Source organism: Plecotus auritus (assembly GCF_963455305.1).
Source record: "Plecotus auritus genome assembly, chromosome: 9".
Taxonomy (NCBI): domain Eukaryota; kingdom Metazoa; phylum Chordata; class Mammalia; order Chiroptera; family Vespertilionidae; genus Plecotus; species Plecotus auritus.
In genome coordinates, this window is record NC_137783.1 from 8,572,998 (window position 1) to 8,591,850 (window position 18,853).

The 18,853-nt window shown below is 54.1% G+C and overlaps 1 protein-coding gene across 1 annotated transcript; it reads left to right on the top strand.

The window, feature by feature from the left end:
* Positions 1-1,902: 1,902 nt before the first annotated feature.
* Positions 1,903-9,582, top strand: SPMIP5 (sperm microtubule inner protein 5). The gene is made up of 6 exons (XM_080641030.1): positions 1,903-2,021; positions 2,908-2,973; positions 5,225-5,443; positions 8,020-8,206; positions 8,707-8,804; positions 9,239-9,582. The coding sequence occupies exons 1-6, from the start codon at positions 1,961-1,963 to the stop codon at positions 9,406-9,408; spliced, it is 801 nt and encodes a 266-aa protein (XP_080497156.1). The 5' UTR covers positions 1,903-1,960; the 3' UTR covers positions 9,409-9,582.
* The last annotated feature ends 9,271 nt before the right edge of the window (positions 9,583-18,853 follow it).

Below are 18,853 nucleotides of genomic sequence, written 5' to 3' on the forward strand. Positions count from 1 at the left end.
TGTCGCGTGGCCCAGACTTTTTCCCCCACCCTGAATGTGTAAATGGGGTTGTAGATGCATCATTACCGACCGCCCCCTCCCCATCTCAGGTGGAGGTAGCGTTCTCAGGCTCTTCCTTAGGTGTTGAAGCTTTATTAACTTTCCTTCTAACACGAGGGGCCCCTCTGTTCGCTGGGAAGGAAGGCTCCGTTGATGTCTCTAGCCCAGGGGTGGGCAAACTTTTTGACTCGAGGGCCACAATGGGTTCTTAAACTGGACCGGAGGGCCGGAACAAAAGCATGGATGGAGTGTTTGTGTGAACTAATATAAATTCAAAGTAAAGGAGCGGAGAGGAGAGCAAGAGAACCCTCCGGTCTTTCGGCTCTGCGGGTCGAATAGAACAGCCGAACGGGCCGGATCCGGCCCGCGGGCCGTAGTTTGCCCACGGCTGCCTAGCCCCTTTCCCTCCAAGCCAGAGAGCGTAGTTTGCCCACGGCTGCCTAGCCCCTTTCCCTCCAAGCCAGAGAGCGAGAAGGCAGATAAACCAGCGTGGCCTCAGGCAACTCCGTGGCAGGCAAATGAAAAGGCCGTTGACAAAATGGCTCAAGGTCAGGCGCTGGTGCCTGGGCCTCTGGCGTCCCAGCGGGCACACCAAACTGGCTGCCCAGGGGCCAGCAGGCTGAAGGCCACGCATCCCCTCCGAGACACCAGTGGGCCCCTCGTGTCAATCCAACGCAATGAAGGCGCAGCCCCCCCGCCCCTCCCCAGTGCCCACAGGACCAGGACGGTTAGAAGGGACTGCGGCCCCCCATTTTGGTGCATTGCCCCTACTCCCTGCTACCTGTCCAGGCTATCTGGAACCCACCTTTCCTAACAGACAAAAGGGGGGGGGGGAGCGCAAGGGAAACCCCTGTATTTGAAAGCCGCCAGGATGGGCCTCCTCTCCTCGCCCAGGCTGCTTCCCGCCCGGCTAGTCCCCCACAGGGCGCGGACTTTGGGCCCCACTGGGCACTGGGAGGGAGACCCTCTTCCTCGCACCAGGACCTCCAGCCCCAACGCAGGCCGCCCAGTGGCCGCATCACTAGCAGGCGGTTTGACCTAGATCCCTTCGCGTGCCCCTCCCCCCAATTCCAAAACCCGGAGAGCGCGGGCTGGGGGAGACCCAGAAGGAGGTCAGCTTTGGAGACCAGGCATTTGTGGGGCTCCTGAGCGGGGCGCCCCCACATTCACTCGGCTCACCCGCCTCCCTGGCATCAATGTGGGGCTGCGGGAGGGTGAGGCAGGGGGGAGGAGCAGGCTGAGGACGCCGCCCCATCACTCTCCCCCTCCCCCTCCCTAGCGGTGAGCGCACAAAGGCCTGGAGGCGGGGCGGAGGCCACGCGTGTGCGGGAGGCTCCGCTGGGCCGCGATCCCGGCCTGCCCCGGTGAGCGGCTCGCGAGGGGCTCCGAAAGGGGAGAAGGGCTCCGGTGTCCCAGCTTTCAGCCCCCCACGCCCTCGCACATCTCTCCTTCAAGCTCCTCCCTGCCCCCTCCTCCAGGCAGGCCTCCCAGCCTGCCGCCTTCCCCGCTGGGCGCTGCTCCCTCTCCAGCGGTTTACTTTTGGGCAACAAAACCCTGCCCCTCGGAGTTTAGAGCTAATCCCTCATCCTCCCTGGATGCGACAGCCCTCAAACAAGTTTTTTAGCCCCTGTGCCTCCCACCCACCCTCTGTAAAATGGGGACCTGAATAGGAACTAACCCTTCGAGTGGCTGTGAGGACTTTACAAGAATGCAGCCCCGCGTGTCCCCTAGCAAGTGGCCCCTAAATGTCTGAACTGTTTAATTCCCATCCTTGCCCACTAACCCTGACACCCTGAGGCCATGTGTCCCATTGGGAGGGCATCACTTTTCTTTTTTTAACATGTTTTTCCCATTGATTTTTAGACGGAGTGCAAGGGAGGGGAGAGTCAGAGAGGGAGAAACATCCATGTGAGGGAGAGACATGGATTATTTGTCTCCAACATGCACCCCAACTGGAATCGGGGATCCCCCCTGCAACCACGGTAGGCGCCCCATCCCCCACCGGAGCGGAACCCAGGACCCTTCAGTCCCCAGGGCCCGGTGCTCCAACCGCTGGGCCAAACCGGCCAGGGAGGGAGGGCATCCCTTTGAAGAGATGACCTGGCGTGGCGGGTGGACCTGGCAGCATCCACACGCGCTGCTGGGCCTGCCCATCGCAGAGGGGACGCAGGCCATCCCTGCAGCGGGAAGGGGCCTGGCTGTGGGACAGCATCCACAGGAACTGATGCTCAGGGTCCCCACCTCCCTCTCAGCCACCCTGGACTCCACGCCAGCCTTTGGGGACTTCCGACCCCTTCAGCCAGAGCTTGCTCTGCTGCTTTGCTGTGGGAACGCCCTGTGATTTGAAGGATGTTGAGCGGCATCCTTGATACGGAATCAAACCCAGGACCTTAGATACCAGCAGCACCCCATCCCCCCGTCGTGACAACCCCAAATGTCTTCAGACCCTGCCAGGTGTCCTGAGGGGGTGAGGGTGGGCCGCAAAAATCACCATGGAGACCTGATTCCCCCTGGATGAAGAAAGGCTCCGGGTGAGAGTGCCTCACCCCTCCCCCAAGGTTCTCCAGTCTTACATGGGGGCTCCCTGGTCTCCCCATCTTCCCATTCTTTATCTTCGTCACAGTTGGTGGCCCTCGTGAGGGTAGATGGAAGGTGGTGGGGGGGGGAGGGCAGGGACAGCAGTCGGGGGAGGTCCGTACACCTGTTACCTAAATTCACGTCTGAGTCCTGGTTCCGTTGGCAGAGCTGCCTCTCCTTCCCGGCCCCTGGCAAGCGCACTCTACTCCCAAGGCTCCCGCCCCCTGGACGTGAGTTCTTAACGCAGGGACATGGGGGGCGAGTTCCATCCCGTCTTCCCTTTATTATCAGAGCGCAACGTCATGGACTCGCCCCAGGTCTTCATGAGGCAGCTGCCCGTCACGCCAGGCTACTGTGGTAAGTGGTGCGGTAAGTGGTGCGGAGGCTCTGGCCCATCGTCCACGTCTGTCCGGCTGACGGGGCCCGAACAAGTGCTTTGGCTTTTAAGATGCGTGTTAAGAGCGACCCATTGCTGGCGGTGGCTGATGACCGGGTTCTGAGGAGTGAGTGAGAAATACAACTGAGGCCAATCTCCCAGGACGGGACCCGGTGTGCAGGGAGCACTGAATTAATGTCCACGAAATGCGTCTGGACCAGACTGGACACAGTGCTGAGGCCCTGGCCTCCTTCCCGGCTGGGCTCTCTGGAGTTTGCCAATAGACTGTGCCTCCGGTCCCGTTCCTCCTCCTCGTGTCCTCAAGAGGGACGGTGACCGGCTGCCCAGGACGGCGCCGCTTTTAGCACGGACAGTCCTGTGTTCCAGGGAATGCCTTGGCTCCCGGACAAGTGGTCACCCCACCTAACGGGCTGACCAGTTCCGGGCCACCGAGAGCGTGCCAGGTCACATCGCTGTGACAAGTCCAGTGACCCCTGTGGCCCTCAGCTCGCTCACAGGTGTCCTCAGGCAGGGAGCTGCGGGGCCTCTTCCCCGGTTGCCCAGCCCCACCCGGTCCAACAGGGAAGGCCCGTTTCCACAGAGGCGATGACAGCAGGCTCTGGGCTCTAACAGACGGAGGTTCCCGGTGCTGCCTGCAGGCCATTGTCTGTGTGGCTGTGAGTTACTTACCTCTCGATGGTAAGTAAATGCGTCTGTAAAATGGGTGTATTCGTTTCTGAGGGCTGTCCTTTAAAACAACACCGTTCTGGAGGCCAGAAGTCTGAAACCAAGGCGTGGGCAGGGCTGTGTTCCTTCAAAGGCCCCAGGAGAGGACCCTTCCTGCCTCTTCCAGTTTCTGGTGGCCCCGGCATTCCTTGGCTGGGGGCAGCATCTCCGCCGCCTCCGCCTCCATCTTCACACGACTCTCCATGCGGCCTCCTGCCCTTGTCTGTGTCTGTGTGTCTCCAAGCTCTGTCCTTCCTTTTCATAAGGTCACCAGGTGTTGGATTTAGGGCCCACCCTAAATCCGGGATGATCTTACGTCTGATCCTTAATGACATCAGCAAAGACCCTATTTCCAGATAAGGTCACATTCACAGGGGCGAGGGGTTAGAACTTGTATTGGGAAGGTACAGTTCGGCCAACTGCCAGGGGTAGTAATGGAGTGTCTATAAGATTGTTGTGGGGATTAAAGGAGCCAGCCTGTGTAACCTATTGAAAATGCCTTGGTCCTTAGCAAGACTCAGTGAAGGTAGCTTCTATTCCTGTTTGTGCACCTGTACGATGATTAAAATCTACGCCGATCAAAGTGGGCCCTGTCGGAGGAGAAGCCACAGTGGCAAGGCCCCTGGCTTTCTCCAGTCTCCCCCCTGACATCAGGGTATGTGCTGATTGCCCACGGGTTGGGGAGACTGACCTTGGAGGACTTCAAGGTCAGTCTAGTCATTAGATTCTTCTTTGAGGCGGCCAGGGGTGGGGGGTTTTCCTTTCCACTATGAAGCCAGGTTTTCCTGACTTGGGGACAAGGCAAAAAGATGGGGCTTCAAGCAGGAGGGCTCGTTTATGATATTCGGCAGCGTAAAACCAAGTTTTTACCCGTTTTTCCTCATTTGTTCTTCTTTTAAAAAAGGGTTTCGCTTTGACAGTATTATAGTACTTAGGATTTCAGCATCCAGTGTAAATACCTAGCTGTGTTTTACCCATATTAATTGTAATGATTATCTGTTATTTTGTAGGAAATGGTGAAAAATTGTTCTGGGCTGGGTCTCGCAGATAACGAATTTACCTTTTTGTGTAATAGGTCTGTGCTTTTAATAAGCCCTCAATTTCCCCACGGTCGGACAAGAAAGATCCCCAGTTGCATTTGGGAAGTGTCAAGGAAAATAAGCTTTCTCTCTAAAAACACGAGTAATTTCAATCGCTCCTCAGACTGTCATTTCGGCCCATTACACGCTTTCCCCGTTTCCCGTGCAGCCTCGCACCAGGGGCTTTGCCAGCAGAGAATCTGACTGCCATCGCCTTTGTGGAAACGGGCCTCCCCTCCCCAGCTCCAAGGTCACTGTTTTTGTGGCCGTGGGCGGGCCCAGCCGCAGGGGAGACAGCAGCCCTGCTTGTCTGAAGGGCCTTTAGGAAAATGCAGCGCCGTGGGCCCAGGAAGACATGCCACGTTCTGGGCCCAGAGTCTGGGCCCCGCCTGCTGAAGGCTGGCTCCCCTCCCCTCCCCTCTCGCAGGCTTCGTCCCATACCTGAGCTGCGAGGGCACCTCCAGCGAGGACCACATGTCGCGCTGCCTGCAGGCCTTCCGGGAGAAAACGCAGCGCTACAAGGACCAGCAGAAGGAGTTCTGCTACGCCGTGGCCGCTGCCCCCAAACTGAAGCCCATCTGCCAGGAGGAGGCGGTCCTGCGGGCGCTGCACCAGTACTACCAGCAGTACCACCCCTTGACTCTGGGTACTGGCTCCCCGAAGGCAGCCCCCTTCACCCCTGGGGCCCAAGGGCAGGGCCCGGCAGGCCCACGGAGCTGACACAGAGACCTCACGATGCGGCGCTGTCCAAAGCCCCAGGCGGCAGTGAAAATGGAAAGGCCCAGTGTCTTAAAATGAGAAACACCCATTTCCGGGGGAGAGGGGTGCAGGCGGGGGACGGGGTGCTGGGAACGAGGAGCCCCTGAGTAAGACACCACAGCGTTCAGGCCGCTGCCTTCTGGGCCGGCTCTGTGCCAGGCACTGTTGTTTCCCACCACCCACAGCAGCCCTGCGCGGCCATGCTGCCATTCCCATTTCAGAGATGGGGGACGTGAGGCTTGGACAGGGGGGTCCCTTGTCTGAGGTCAGACCTGGGTTTGAACCCAGCTCCTCCAGGTACTAGCTGGGTGGGACAGGGCTTTGCACTGATAACCACAGAACCCATCGAGAATATGATTATGTACTGTTAATAATCACAACAGTCATTTATCCGGGACCATTTTTCAGGGGTAAAGGCTTATAGGGAACATAATGGACTGTTTTTCTTTATTATCATTACTGCTAGAGACCCGGTGCATGGATTCGTGCACTGGTGGGGTCTCTCGGCCTGGCCTGTGGGGATCAGTGGGTCTCTGAGCCGCCGCAGCCCGGCCTTACCCGCCGGCTCATCGGGCTCCAGCTTGCTGTCCGTGTCAGTCCCACACAGCACGAAGCAGTGCGTGAAGCAGCAGGCGGCCGGGGAGGAGCTGGAGCCTGGGCTGGGCGCTGCACTGCTGCTTGGGTGTGCAGGGAGAGTGTCCATGGGAGAGGCCCACGCCGGTGCAGCTGCGCTCGCCAGCTACGAGCCCGGTGTCTGGCGCTCGTCTGTCAGCTGATGTGGGAGCACACTGACCACCAGGGAGCAGCTCCTGCGTTGAGCGTCTGCCCCCTGGTGGTCAGTGCGTGTCATAGCTACCAGCCGGTTGTCTGGCCATCTGGTCACCTAGGCTTTTATGTATAGAATTGAGGACTTTCAAGGACACGTTTCTTGTGCTTTACAATTTCCTAAGACATTGCAGAGAGCATTTGCTGAAGAGTTTGGGATTTAGCCCAGCTCTGCAGCTATTTGCTGTGTGATCTAAGGCAGGTTGCTTCCCCTCTCTGGGCTCCACTTCTTACACCCAGGGCCTGGAAGAATGGACTCAATGTTCCCTAGGGTGCCTTCCCACTCTGAGGTTATGGGGCTCAATGGCCTAACTGGATTTTTACAGCCACTGGGGGAGGCTGATGGGGCAGTACCCTTTTACCTCACAAATGTGCAGGTGCCCGAGGTCAGCCAGCCAGGCAGTCACGACCTGCAGGCAGGTTCCCGGGGCCGAGGCTGCTGTGCTTTCTCCCACCTGGATGCTCCTCCTGCCTCCCTCTGTAAACCGTCCGGGAGCAGCAGCTGAAGCGTGTAGTCTGAGGGAGCAGCAGGAACTGTCCCGGGGCACGGGCTCGGGAATCAGACGGACATGGATTTGAATCTTGGTCCTACCACTTCCTGTATGACCTTGGCCCCGTCTCTCTTCTTTTCTCTCCTTCCTTCCTTCCTTCCTTCCTTCCTTCCTTCCTTCCTTCCTTCCTTCCTCCCTCCCTCCCTCCCTCCCTCCCTCCCTTCCTTCCTTCCTTTCTCCTTCCTTCCTTCCTTCCTTTCTCCTCCCTCCCTCCCTTCCTTCCTTCCTTTCTCCTTCCTTCCTTCCTTCCTTTCTCCTTCCTTCCTTCCTTCCTTCTTTTCTTTCTCCTTCCTTTCTCCTTCCTTCCTTCCTTCCTTCCTTCCTTCCTTCCTTCCTTCCTTTCTTCCTTCCTTCCTTCCTTTCTTCCTTTCTTCCTGCTTTCAGAGAGAGGAAGGGAGAGGGAGAGAGAGTTAGAAACATCAATGATGAAAGAGAATCATCTATCAGCTGCCTCCTGCACGCCTCACACGGGGGATCGAGCCCACAACTTGGGCATGTGCCCTGACTGGGAATCGAACCATGACCTCTTGGTTCATAGGTCGATGCTCAACCACTGAGCCATGCCGGCCGGGCTCTTCACCTCTTTTTTTTTTTTTTTTTTTTTTTTTAATATATTTTTATTGATTTCAGTGAGGAAGGAAGAGGGAGAGAGAGAGAGAAACATCAATGACGAGAATCATTGATCGGCTGCCTCCTGCACGCCTCACACGGGGGATTGAGCCCACAACCTGGGCATGTGCCCTGACTGGGAATTGCACTGTGACCTCCTGGTTCATAGGTCGATGCTCAACCACTGAGCCACACCGGCCAGGCTCTTCACCTCTTTAAGTCTCAGTCTCCTCCTCCGTAGAGTGGAGGTAATAAAGCACCAGCTTTTCATGGTTTGTGAGAGAATGAGGTGGGAGCTGTCTGTGTGACTCCAACCAAGGTGCCTGGCACGGGGAGCCCACCAGCCAGTGGCAGCTGCCGTGAGGACATCTACGGGCCTAGGGTTCACCGGGGCTAACTGTCGGGGTGCCAGCTAACTCGGGGGCCCTGCCCAGGGGTGGCTTCTCCGAGCCCTCAGGGAGCGCGGGTCTCCGTACAGAATGCCGACACACGAAGAAGCCGCTGGAGGAGGCCCCGATCCCTGGCTGGGCGGGCTACCTGCCCAGAGCCGGGGTCACTGAGCTGGGCTGCGCCACCCGGTACTCTGTCATGGCCAGAAACTGCTACCAGGACTTCCTGGACCTCGTGGAGCGGTCCGAGAGGGCGCACCTGAAACCCTTTGAGGAGTAAGTCTGGCTCGGGCGGGACCCCGGCGACAAGGGGAAGGGCAGATCTGGGCCAGGGCTTCCCAGCTGCCCCCTCCCAGCACCAGGACAATTTGTGTCTGGTTATTTTCACACGGGCCTGGTCTGTAACTGCCAGGCCTCCCTAGTAGCCAGCCACCCTCCGTCCCCATCTGTGCCCAGCATTCTCCCCAAGTCCTGCTTGTGGTCCTTGCTGGTTTACAGGGAGAGGCTGGGAGTGAAACACCAACGGGGTCACCCTCCTGGCAGCAACCTAAGGCCCCGGGGTGCCGAGGGAGGGCAGGGGCAGGGCACGGCGCTGGGTGGCTCGTGTGGCCTCAGTTTTCCCTTCTGTAAAATGGACATGATAACCCTTACCGTTAGGATAAAGGGTAAGGATCAGAAATAAACCTCTCCTGCCCACACAGAAACTGCATAGATTCTATTTATTCTCTTCATTACTAATCAAAGGAGTGACTCCATGACGTTGGTCCTTCCTTTAGAATATACGGAGTGAGATCCACGCAGCCGCCCCCTGCTCCTCCTCCGAAAGTTCAGCAGCACGAATGGCTGCCCAGGTACCCGGACTTTTCTCTACCAGGTAAGTCAGGCTCTCCTCCCTTCCTGCTGGCTTTTTCTTTTTTTTTTCCTTTTCGTTAATCCTCCCCTGAGGATATTTTCCATTGATTTTTAGAGAGAGTGGAAGGGAGTGGGAGAGATAGATAGAGAGACATGGATCATTGATGTGAGAGACACATCGACCGGCTGCCTCCCACACGCGCCCCCACCAGGGCCGGGGATTGAGTCTGCAACCGAGGTATGCCCTTGACCGGAATCAAACCTTGGACCTTTCACTTGACTATAATCGAACCCTGGACCCTTCAGTCCACCGATCGATGCTCTATCCACCGAGCCAAACTGGCCCCGGGCCCTTCCTGCTATTTTTAAAAGCGGGGGGCGGTGGGGGGCATGTTGGCACTGGCCTCTGCACCGCTGGGCACCCGCCCGCAGCTCACGGCATGGTGTGTCTTGCAGACAGCAGCTGTCCTGGCCTTGGAATACCCCCGACAGAGCACCCCAGGCCTCCGGGGACGTGTGGCTGTGCTCAGAGACCAAATTTGTGGTGCAACAGGAAGCCCTGTCTGGAGCCACTGTCCTCAGCCCAGAGCCGCCTGGGGGAGCCGCCCAGGGAGAGAGGACTCTAGGGGGCGCTCGGGAGCTCGCCGGTCTCCCAGGAGAAGCCGCCCTCCCCACCCGCCAGCAGGACTAGGGAGATTTGTACGGGAGAATCCCTTTCACCCTGGCTGGCTGGCAGTAGGGTGTCGTGAGCGATCAAGACCTTTTATTGTCCTGTGGGAATAAAGAGTGTACTTCTCAGCATCCCGGCGGCTTCTGACCGGTTTTCCCTGATTCCGACCTGGAGAAGAGCCGGAGGGGGGGGGTGGGCATCTCTTCCTAACCCGGAGGCAACACGGTGCACCTGGTCCAGGCTGCGGTGGAAGCCCTGCTCGGCCCTCGAACCTGGCGGTCCCCATCAGCGTCCTCACCTGGGCGTCCCCACGCTGTCACAGAGGCCACCCCCACCCCCACCCTGGGTGTTCAGCATCCCAGTCCCCAGGAGAGCCCCGCTGGCTGTGGAGGGCCACAAACGGGGCCGCATCAGAGAGCAGAAATTTCTGGAAGTCTCCAAACTCAAGGAGTTAGCAGGGCCTGGCTCCCCCTGAAACCTTAACGAGGAATCCTTCCTTGCTTCTTCCCAGTTCCTGAAGGTGTGCCGGTGGTCCTTGGTGCATAATTCCAGTGGGTATTTTTTAAAAATGTATTTTTATTGATTTCAGAGAGGAAGGGAGAAGGAGAGAGAGAGAAACATCAGTGATGAGAGAGAATCATTAATTGTCTGTCTCCTGCACGCCCCCTACTGGGGATCAAGTCTGCCACCCGGGCATGTGCCCTTGGCCGGAATCGAACCCGGGGCCTTTCAGTCCGCAGGCCGACGCTCTATCCACTGAGCCAAACCAGCTGGGGCTCCAGTGGGCACCCCCTGTGTCTGTGTTTTCATATGAAGACACTGGTCACCTTGGATTAGGGTCCATCCTTCTCCAGTAGGACCGCCTCTAAATTTAGCTCACTCGGTCTGCAAGGACCCTGTTTCCAAGTGAGTCGCATTCCGAGGTACCAGCGCTTAGGACTTCAACATACCTGTTTTGGGGGACACAATTCAACCCCGGACACTGGCTAACTGCCTCTTGCCGCTGACAGGTGCTCTCTGCCCGCCCTCATTGGCACTCAGAAGCAGTGGAAGCAGCTGCTGGGCAGTGAGGCCTTGGCATGGAAAGGCTCGGAGTTGCACGAGCCGGACGATGTGGGGAGCTACTGCTGGGGTCCCCCAGGCCAGGGATGTTCACCAGGCTCCCTGGACCCCTAGAGTCCCCTGAGTGGAAACCAGGAGTCATATCTTCGATGAGAAGGAAAGAACTTTGATGAGAAAAAGAAGTTACATCTTTGTTTTCACTAAGTGAAACAGGCTTGCTTTCATTGATGAGTGTAGGGAACACACCACAGACGTACCTGTCACCTTAGACCAGTGGAAATCGCAGACCTCCTCACACCTCATGACACTCGTTACAAACAGCCGGAGACGATGTACTGCGATCACTACTTGACCGCGATTGCAATTCTTAGAGCCACCACACTGTCTGGCATGCTGCTGTTCAATACACGCATAAAGAAACATGCTATTTCACAAATGTATTCTTTTCACTATGTGGATACCATACTATCTAATAAAAGAGTGATATGCAAATTGACCATCACTCCAACACACAAGATGGCTGCCCCCATGTGGACACAAGATGGCCGCCACAAGATGGCCAGCAGGGGAGGGCAGTTGGGGGGGGACCAGGCCTGCAGGGGAGGGCAGTTGGGGGTGATCAAGCCTGCAGGGGAGGGCAGTTGGGGGGGACCCAGGCCTGCAGGGGAGAGCAGTTGTGGGGGCCAGGCCTGCAGGGGAGGGCAGTTAGGGGTGACCAGGCCTGCAGGGGAGGGCAGTTAGGGGCAAACAGGCTGGCAGGGGAGCAGTTAGGCATCAATCAGGCTGGCAGGGGAGTGGTTAGGGGGTGATCAGGCTGGCAGGGGAGTGGTTAGGGGCAATCAGGAAGGCAGGCAGGCGAGCATTTGGGATCCAGCAGTACTGGATTGTGAGAGGGATGTCCGACTGCCCGTTTAGGCTGATCCTGGTCAGGCAGTCAGACATCCCTCGAGGGGTCCCAGATTGGAGAGGGTGCAGGCTGGGCTGAGGGACACCCCCCAATACCCCATGCACGAATTTCGTGCACCGGGCCTCTAGTTTCAATATAATTCATTTCTTCTTGTAATCTCCTGTATTTCATTTTACATTTAAAAACCATTATTCTGAGAATTGGCCCACGTATTTCCCCAGACAGCCAGAGGGCCCCTGACACAGAAATGGTTGAGAACCTTGTCCAGGGAAACAGCCAAGGAGGTGTGTAAAGAGTGAGTGTCGTACAAACCAGAACAGCCACCCAAACCCCACGGGACCTGGGATTGCAGTCTGGTATCTGATTGTTCAAAAACAGTGATAGAAAAATGCTGCTGGGGGAAGTATTTATGATACAGTACATGTAAAAAACAAGCATAATAAGAGCAAACTCATGTGTACACACACACACACACACACACACACAAATCCTATTTTTTGTTTTTTGTTTTAAAAAGGGGTGGGTAGAGGGAGCAAACTATAATGCCAACAGTGGTTATTAGTCGTTTTTATTGTTTGTGTTTCCCCTCCCCCCCCCCCCCCAGTTTTCCACAGGCAATAGCTATCGTTAACATAATCAGGAAGAAATGTTATTTTAAGAATCCTTATTTGAGCCTGACCGGCCGTGGCTCAGTGGTTGAGCAGGAACCTGTGAACCAGGAGGCCATGGTTTGATTCCCGGTCAGGGCACATGCCTGGGTTGCAGGCTCGATCCCCACTAGAGGGCGTGCAGGAGGCAGCCAATCAGTGAAATAAATGATTCTCTCTCTCCCTTTCCCTTCCTCTCTGAAATCAATAAAAATATATTTTAAAAAAGAATCCTTATTTGAATAATTAGGAGATATTTTAGTCTTTTAGAGATTGTACCTTGCAGTAGAAAAATCACATCTCAACACGAGGTGGCTGGCTCTCTCTCCAAAGGGCGGGGCAGAGCTCAGCGCATAGTTGGGATGTTCCCAGTTTTCCAGAAGCCCTGGGAGCGGGACCCCACAATCCCCAGAAGAGAAGCCAGGAGACAGACCCCTCACCTGCCTGGGCGGGCAGTGCGCCTGCCGTCCGGCCTCTCAGACACAAGCCATGGGAGGTGTAGCTGGCTGGTCCCCCTCCCAAACCATAGAGTTTGGGGATGACTGCTCTGGGCTCAAGCTTACTGAGGTCGTTGCCCGTGAAATGAAGGGGACCCAAGACCAAAGGGGTTCCTCAAAACTGCCCTCATGCTAACCTCATCCACGGGATCACATCACACATCAAAATTTAAGCTCCAACTAATTCATCTGAGACCAATCTTTACAGAGTGGCTCCTGGCCCGGCAGGTGTGGCTCATTTGGTTGAGTGTCATCCCCGGCACCAAGAGGTCTCCGGTTCAATTCCCGGTCAGGGCACATGCCCAGGTTGCAGGCTCAACCCCCAGTAGATGTCTGTAGGAGGCAGCCAATTGTTATTTCTAGCTCTCTCTCTCCCTCTCCCTTCCTCTTTTTCTAAACAAATCAGTAACATATTTAAAAAATAATAAATTAAATAAAAAAGTTAAAAATGGCTCCTGTAAAACACAAACAAGAAAACAGCCACCCAATGGCAGTTACCCAAGTTGAATAAAGGCGATTTAAAAAATTGATTAATAGTATCTAATTCTTCTACAATGTCAAGATTAAGATCACTAGGTTCAAGTAACCTCTTTTGTTTAAGCCGTTCCGCATGGCAATTCTTTCCCTACTCTTTATCCTTTTTGTTCCCCTAGCCTATCATTGCCAGAGCATTGTCTGTCCGGGCAGGTAGAGAGATGATTTTAGTGTCCAGCAAATTATCATGATTAGCACAGGCTGCATCCTTAATGAGCTCATTTTTGCCACTAGAAACAATGCCATTACCTGAGCAGACAAAATTCCCTGGGCTGGGAGGGCTGAAGAATTGGAGGGTGCAGGTTTGCATGGTTTCCTTTGATATCAGGGCCTCCTGTCAGGATGGTCTGACTTCCATGGCAATTAAAATGATCCTTCGGGGTCACCTCTTTCTTCTTGTGAGAAAACTGACAGTTGCCCTGGAGGCCGGATGTGGGAGGGGATGCACGGGTTTCAGGTCCTCACGCCCCCTCCAGGAGTGGCGACTGGCTGGTTCTAAAAGGCTGTCAGCCGTGGCTGTGACTTTTCTCTAGCACCATGGTTTCTACAGCAAATCGATTCAAGAAAGAAAAGAGAAGACAGTCCGGTCGGAGTGGCTCAGTGGTTGAGCGTCAACCTATGAACCAGGAGGTTACCGTTTGATTCCCAGTCAGGGCACATGCCAGGGTTGCAGGCTTAATCCCCAGTGTGGGGTGTGCAGAAGGCAGCTGATCAATGATCCTCTCTCATCATTGATGTTTCTATCTCTCTCTCTCCATCTCCCTCTCTGAAATCAATAAAAATAAAAATATATTTTTTTAAAAAAAGAAAAGAGAGGACAAAAAAGAAACACACAAAAATATATATAATGACTATGACAGAGCCAGTAAAGTGGAGTGAGGATGCTGAGGGCTGGGCTTCGGTTCATCATGTCGGTGTGTGCCACATACCTGCTGACTGAGCTTTATGTGAAACGTAGGCACTCTTACCCCTTAATGTTTGGTTATAAAATGAGAAGACCTTCCTCGTGGGGTTTGGGAGGATTCAATGGGGTAACGCACACAAAGGGCTTGGCCTAGCATTTTGCTAACATAAAACTCACAGGTCATCTGCTTCCTCTTGAGCACAGCTAACAGCGCCAGAAAGGAGCAATAAAAAGGCAAAAATGGAAAGTTCCATTGAGGCTCAAGACCGGATGCCTTCACCTCTCTGCCCCGTTCCCAGGCATTGCTCATCAGACCCCATCCCCTCACCAGAATTTCAAAAGTTGTGGTCCTGGCTTCTTTCCCAGAAGGCCTCTGGGTCCCTTAAGCATTTTACTCTCCCCTCTCTAAAGAGGCCAGGTGTCCCCTGGTGTCCGGCCTAGCGGGGGCACTCCACAGGTGAGCTATCACCGTGAGACAGCCCAGGCAGGCAGAGCCCCATCCGTCCTCTCCTTGACAACCTCCATCAGTCTTCCTAAGTCAGCCCCTTCCCCGAAAAAATACAGCACCCCCCCCCTCAAAAAAAAAGGCTGACACGTTCCCAATAAAACCCCTGTCTATATGTGGACTCAAACAGGATTTGTCTGGATGCTCCAAAGGCTGAGAGGGAGTGTGTACCCCATCTTTCCTGACCAGCCTGGGGTGCCATCAGGAAAGGGCACCAGGCACTCCATGGCCTAGAGGATCTGGGCACCCAGTCCCAGCAGCCTACAGGCCTTACTTCCGGTATGTGCTCTCATGAAGGTCACACCAAGGGCAACTCTCCCCAGGCCTCTTCATCAGGTCGTGTCACCCCGTGCCCTCCACAGACCCAGACCCTAGCTCCAGTTTATCTAAAACCACTTGTATTGGCCTGGCTGGCACCAGTTACTATGGCCCTCCTAAATCAGGGATTGAAATGTTTTTCTACAAAGGGCCAGACACTAAATATTTCAGACTTTGTGGGCCAGCGGGTCTCTGTGGCAATTCTGCCGTGTTAGCAGGAAAGCAGTTCTAGACAATATGGAAATTAGTGAGTGTGTCTGTGTTCCAATAAAGCTTTATTTATAGACACTGAAAGTTTAATTTCATGTCATTTTCATGTATCACAAAATATTTTTTTGAATTAAAAAAAACAACAACAGTTAAAAATGTGAAGACCATTATTCGCTGGAGGGCTGTGCCCTAATTCACCACCCCCTGCTCCAAACCACGTGTGAACCCAAGGGGATGGTTGTAAGTGACTCATTTTGTAAGCAAAATGGGTCAAGCAGGTGCCTCCTTGAGAGAGACCCCTTTGGGGGAGGTGGGAGACAGAACCCCCACATGCCCAGAACACAGAGCAGTTAGCCCAAACCCACTGCCAAGAGACAGGGACCCGGGTGAGGTGGCGCGTGGATCAGCTGAGAAAAAGCCTGACTCGCTGGAGAGAAAAGGAGAAACGAAGGCCGGGCAGAGGCCTTTCAGACCCTGCATCAGTGAGAGTCTAATTTAGATGGAAATGGATGCATAACAAAATGTGGAAATGTAGACTCGGTGGCTGCGCTGCGTGCCCGTGAAGAGAGCTTTACCAAATTCATTCCCTGGGCTTGCAAATAAAGATGCTTTTGAAAATCTGATTTTGTTGTTTTGCAGCTCGTTTTAGCTTTGTGAATAGCGCAAACTCCCTTCCTGATCTGCCTCAAACAAAAACAGAGCATTAAAGTGTTTACGATTCAATCAAAGGCTTGCTGCGAGGGCACCATATTAAAAATCACAGAAAAATCAATTCGATTTTTATTTTGAACGTGACTTGTCACAAATAGCATTCTAATAGATAACACTGATTACACGGTAGCAGATGTAATTTCTATAACCCGAGCTCTATGTCTTTGTCAGAGTCCTCATTAAGGAATTTGACACATATGCGGGAGAACAATAAATGTCAACTGAAATATACACCAGCTCCGTATAAATGGGCGGCTGAAGTGAGCGATGCTGGTGCACGCTATACTTAGAAGTAATAAGATGTGGTCCAAAGTAGCTTGCGTTTTCAAACAAGAACTCTTTTTATGTTGTCATCGAAAACATCTCATATTCCTGAAGGTCAGGAATAAATGGCACTATTAGCATTTAAAGCTAGTAAAAGGAAAAGTAATTTGATGTTCATTTAACATAACATTTTATGAAATAGTTTTGTAAAGTAGTCATTATTTTTCCCGACGGGAGGCTAGGAAGGCAGGGAGATGCCTGGTTTTCCACCGAGGGCTTTGTACGCCACCCTTGTCACTGCTGACATCCGACTCCGTGGGGCGCTGTGGACGATGTGGTTTGTGTGGGGCAGGCACATGCTAAGACACGGAGCTGTCCACACAGCGGCGGGCATGGCTGACGCCAGCAGGTGCTGCCCAGGTCCTGGGGGCACAGGTAGAGAGAGAGGCGGCTGGGAGTCAAGGCCAGCTCCGCCCCCTTGTGGAGCCCCGTATCACACTCCGAGAATGAGTAAGACTTAAGATTAGCAAGTGCCATTTAGACTCTTAGAAGGAAACACACGTTGGTTCTCAACCCTGGCTATACGTGTCCCACAGATTTTAAAAAAATACTGGTGCTGGGCCCCACCCCAGAAATTCCTACTGGTCCAGGGTACGGCCTGGGCATGGCGTTTCCTTTGAAAGCTCCCCAGTCAATTCTATGACGCAGCTAGGGCGAGAACCTCTGTTCTATAATTTGTAGATGGTGTTTTTTTGTTTGTTTTTAAAAAGCATATATTTTTATTGATTTTTTTAGAGAGAGAAGGAAAGGAGAGGGATAGAGAGAAACATCGATGAAAGAGGAACACCATCAATCAGCTGCCTCCTGCACGCCCCCTACTGGGGATCAAGTCTGCAACCTGGGCATGTGCCCTGATCAGGAATTGAACTAGTGACCTCTTGGTTCCTGGGTCGACCCTCAATCACTGAGCCACACCGGCTGGGCTGATGTGCAGTGCTGTTGAGGCCCAGGCAGTCTCCAAGGTCTCAGACAAGGACCTATGTCATTGCAGCAGACCAAGGTTTTGAGTGCTGGACAGTGCTTCCGGAAAGAGAATTTTAGGAAACACACAGAGGAAGGGAGAATGAAAGAAACCCCAGGTACAGAGTGCCGGCTCTTTGTCCTGCTAGGAAGTAGAGAGGCACCCCCTAAACGGGGGAGAGCTCCTTCTGCCTCATTCTGGGGACCTTGGGTGTGTCATCTCGTTCTCTTCGAGTGCCCGCCACACCTGTCACACAGCCTTTCAGGGAATTGGTAAATGCAGCCATTTCTTAATTCTAAGAATTAAATGGTGAATGCTCTCGCTCCTGCTCAACAGGTGAACCCTATTCCACCATCCCCAGCCCTGAAAGTGACACCCTCTACCTGCACCAGCCTATTCATCTCCCCGGGTTCCCAGGAGGAGTGGGCAGGTCGGCCGGGGGTTAGTAGGAGGCCAGGGGTTAGGGCAGAGGCCAGCCTAGAAGGCCCGCACGCCACACACATCACAGAAGGATATTAGATGCGTGAATATTTGCAATAAGAAAATTTTGGAGACCATTTCTATGCCCATCAGCAGGGACAAGCACACCACATGCCTCCCTCGGTGGCATCTGTGAAGCCCTATGAAGATTAAAGAGGCTCTTTCTATACTATCTATACTAATAAAAGGGTAATATGCTAATTAGACTGGGTGTCTTCCGGACGTCATTCCGGACGTCCTTCCTAAAGAAGCCTGGGCCGGAGGGAAGCCAGCCTGGGTCCCGGGTGCCTGCCAGCGCCAGAGGAGGGAAGCCTGGGTCTTGGGTGCCTGCTGGCGGCCAGAGGGAAGCCCGGTCCTGGGTGCCGGAGGGAAGCTGGTGCCAGCAGCCGGGGGAAGGAAGGCCTACTCTTGCATGAATTTCATGCATCAGGCCTCAAGTTAGACCGTAATATCCAAATTATGTTTATAATGTAAAAAGCAAGGTAAGAACGGTGTTTTGTAGGCTACCGCTGTGGAAGTGGGGCCGGGGTATATGAGGTAGGTGCACACATATTTCTGGAAAAACCTCAAGCTGTTCCTGGGAGAGGAACTGGGAGACCTGGGGGCAAGGCTGGAAGAAGCACTTTGGGTAAGAATACTCTCTGGCTCATTTGCATTTGGTGCCATGTGCAAATTCACGTTTTTTAAAGCCCACTCCCTCCAATGGCTCAGAGGTGCGCATGCCACCCAGGCTGCTCTTCCATGGGCCAGCTCCCTCCCCCTAGGACAGTGGTCGGCAAACTGCGGCTCACGAGCCACGTGAGGCTCTTTGGCCCCTTGAGTGTGGCTCTTCCACAAAATACCACGGCCTGGGTGAGTCTATTTTGAAGAAGTGGCATTAGAAGAAGTTTAAGTTTAAAAAATTTGGCTCTCAAAAGAAATTTAGTCATCGTACTGTTGATATTGGCTCTGTTGACTAATGAGTTTGCCGACCACTGCCCTAGGCAGGCAACACGTGGAAGTAATGATGAGCTTTTCAAATAGGACAGAGCTTCATGGTCTACGTTAGAACAGGCCACACAGGTGCCCTGAGAAAGACGGTGGCAAAGGACTGCGGGTGGGAGGTTTCAGACATGACCTGCGGCCAACTTGGCTCCAGCATTTTGTTGTTGTTAATCCTCATCCAAGGACATTTTTTCCCCTTGATTTTTAGAGAGAGTGGAAGGGAGAGAGGGAAGGAGAGAGAGAGGAAAAAACACCCATGTGAGAGAGACGCATTGAGTGGTTGCCTCTCGTAAGCACCCCAACTGGGGCCAGGGATGAAACCTGCAACCCTTGTATGTGCCCTTGACCAGGAATCAA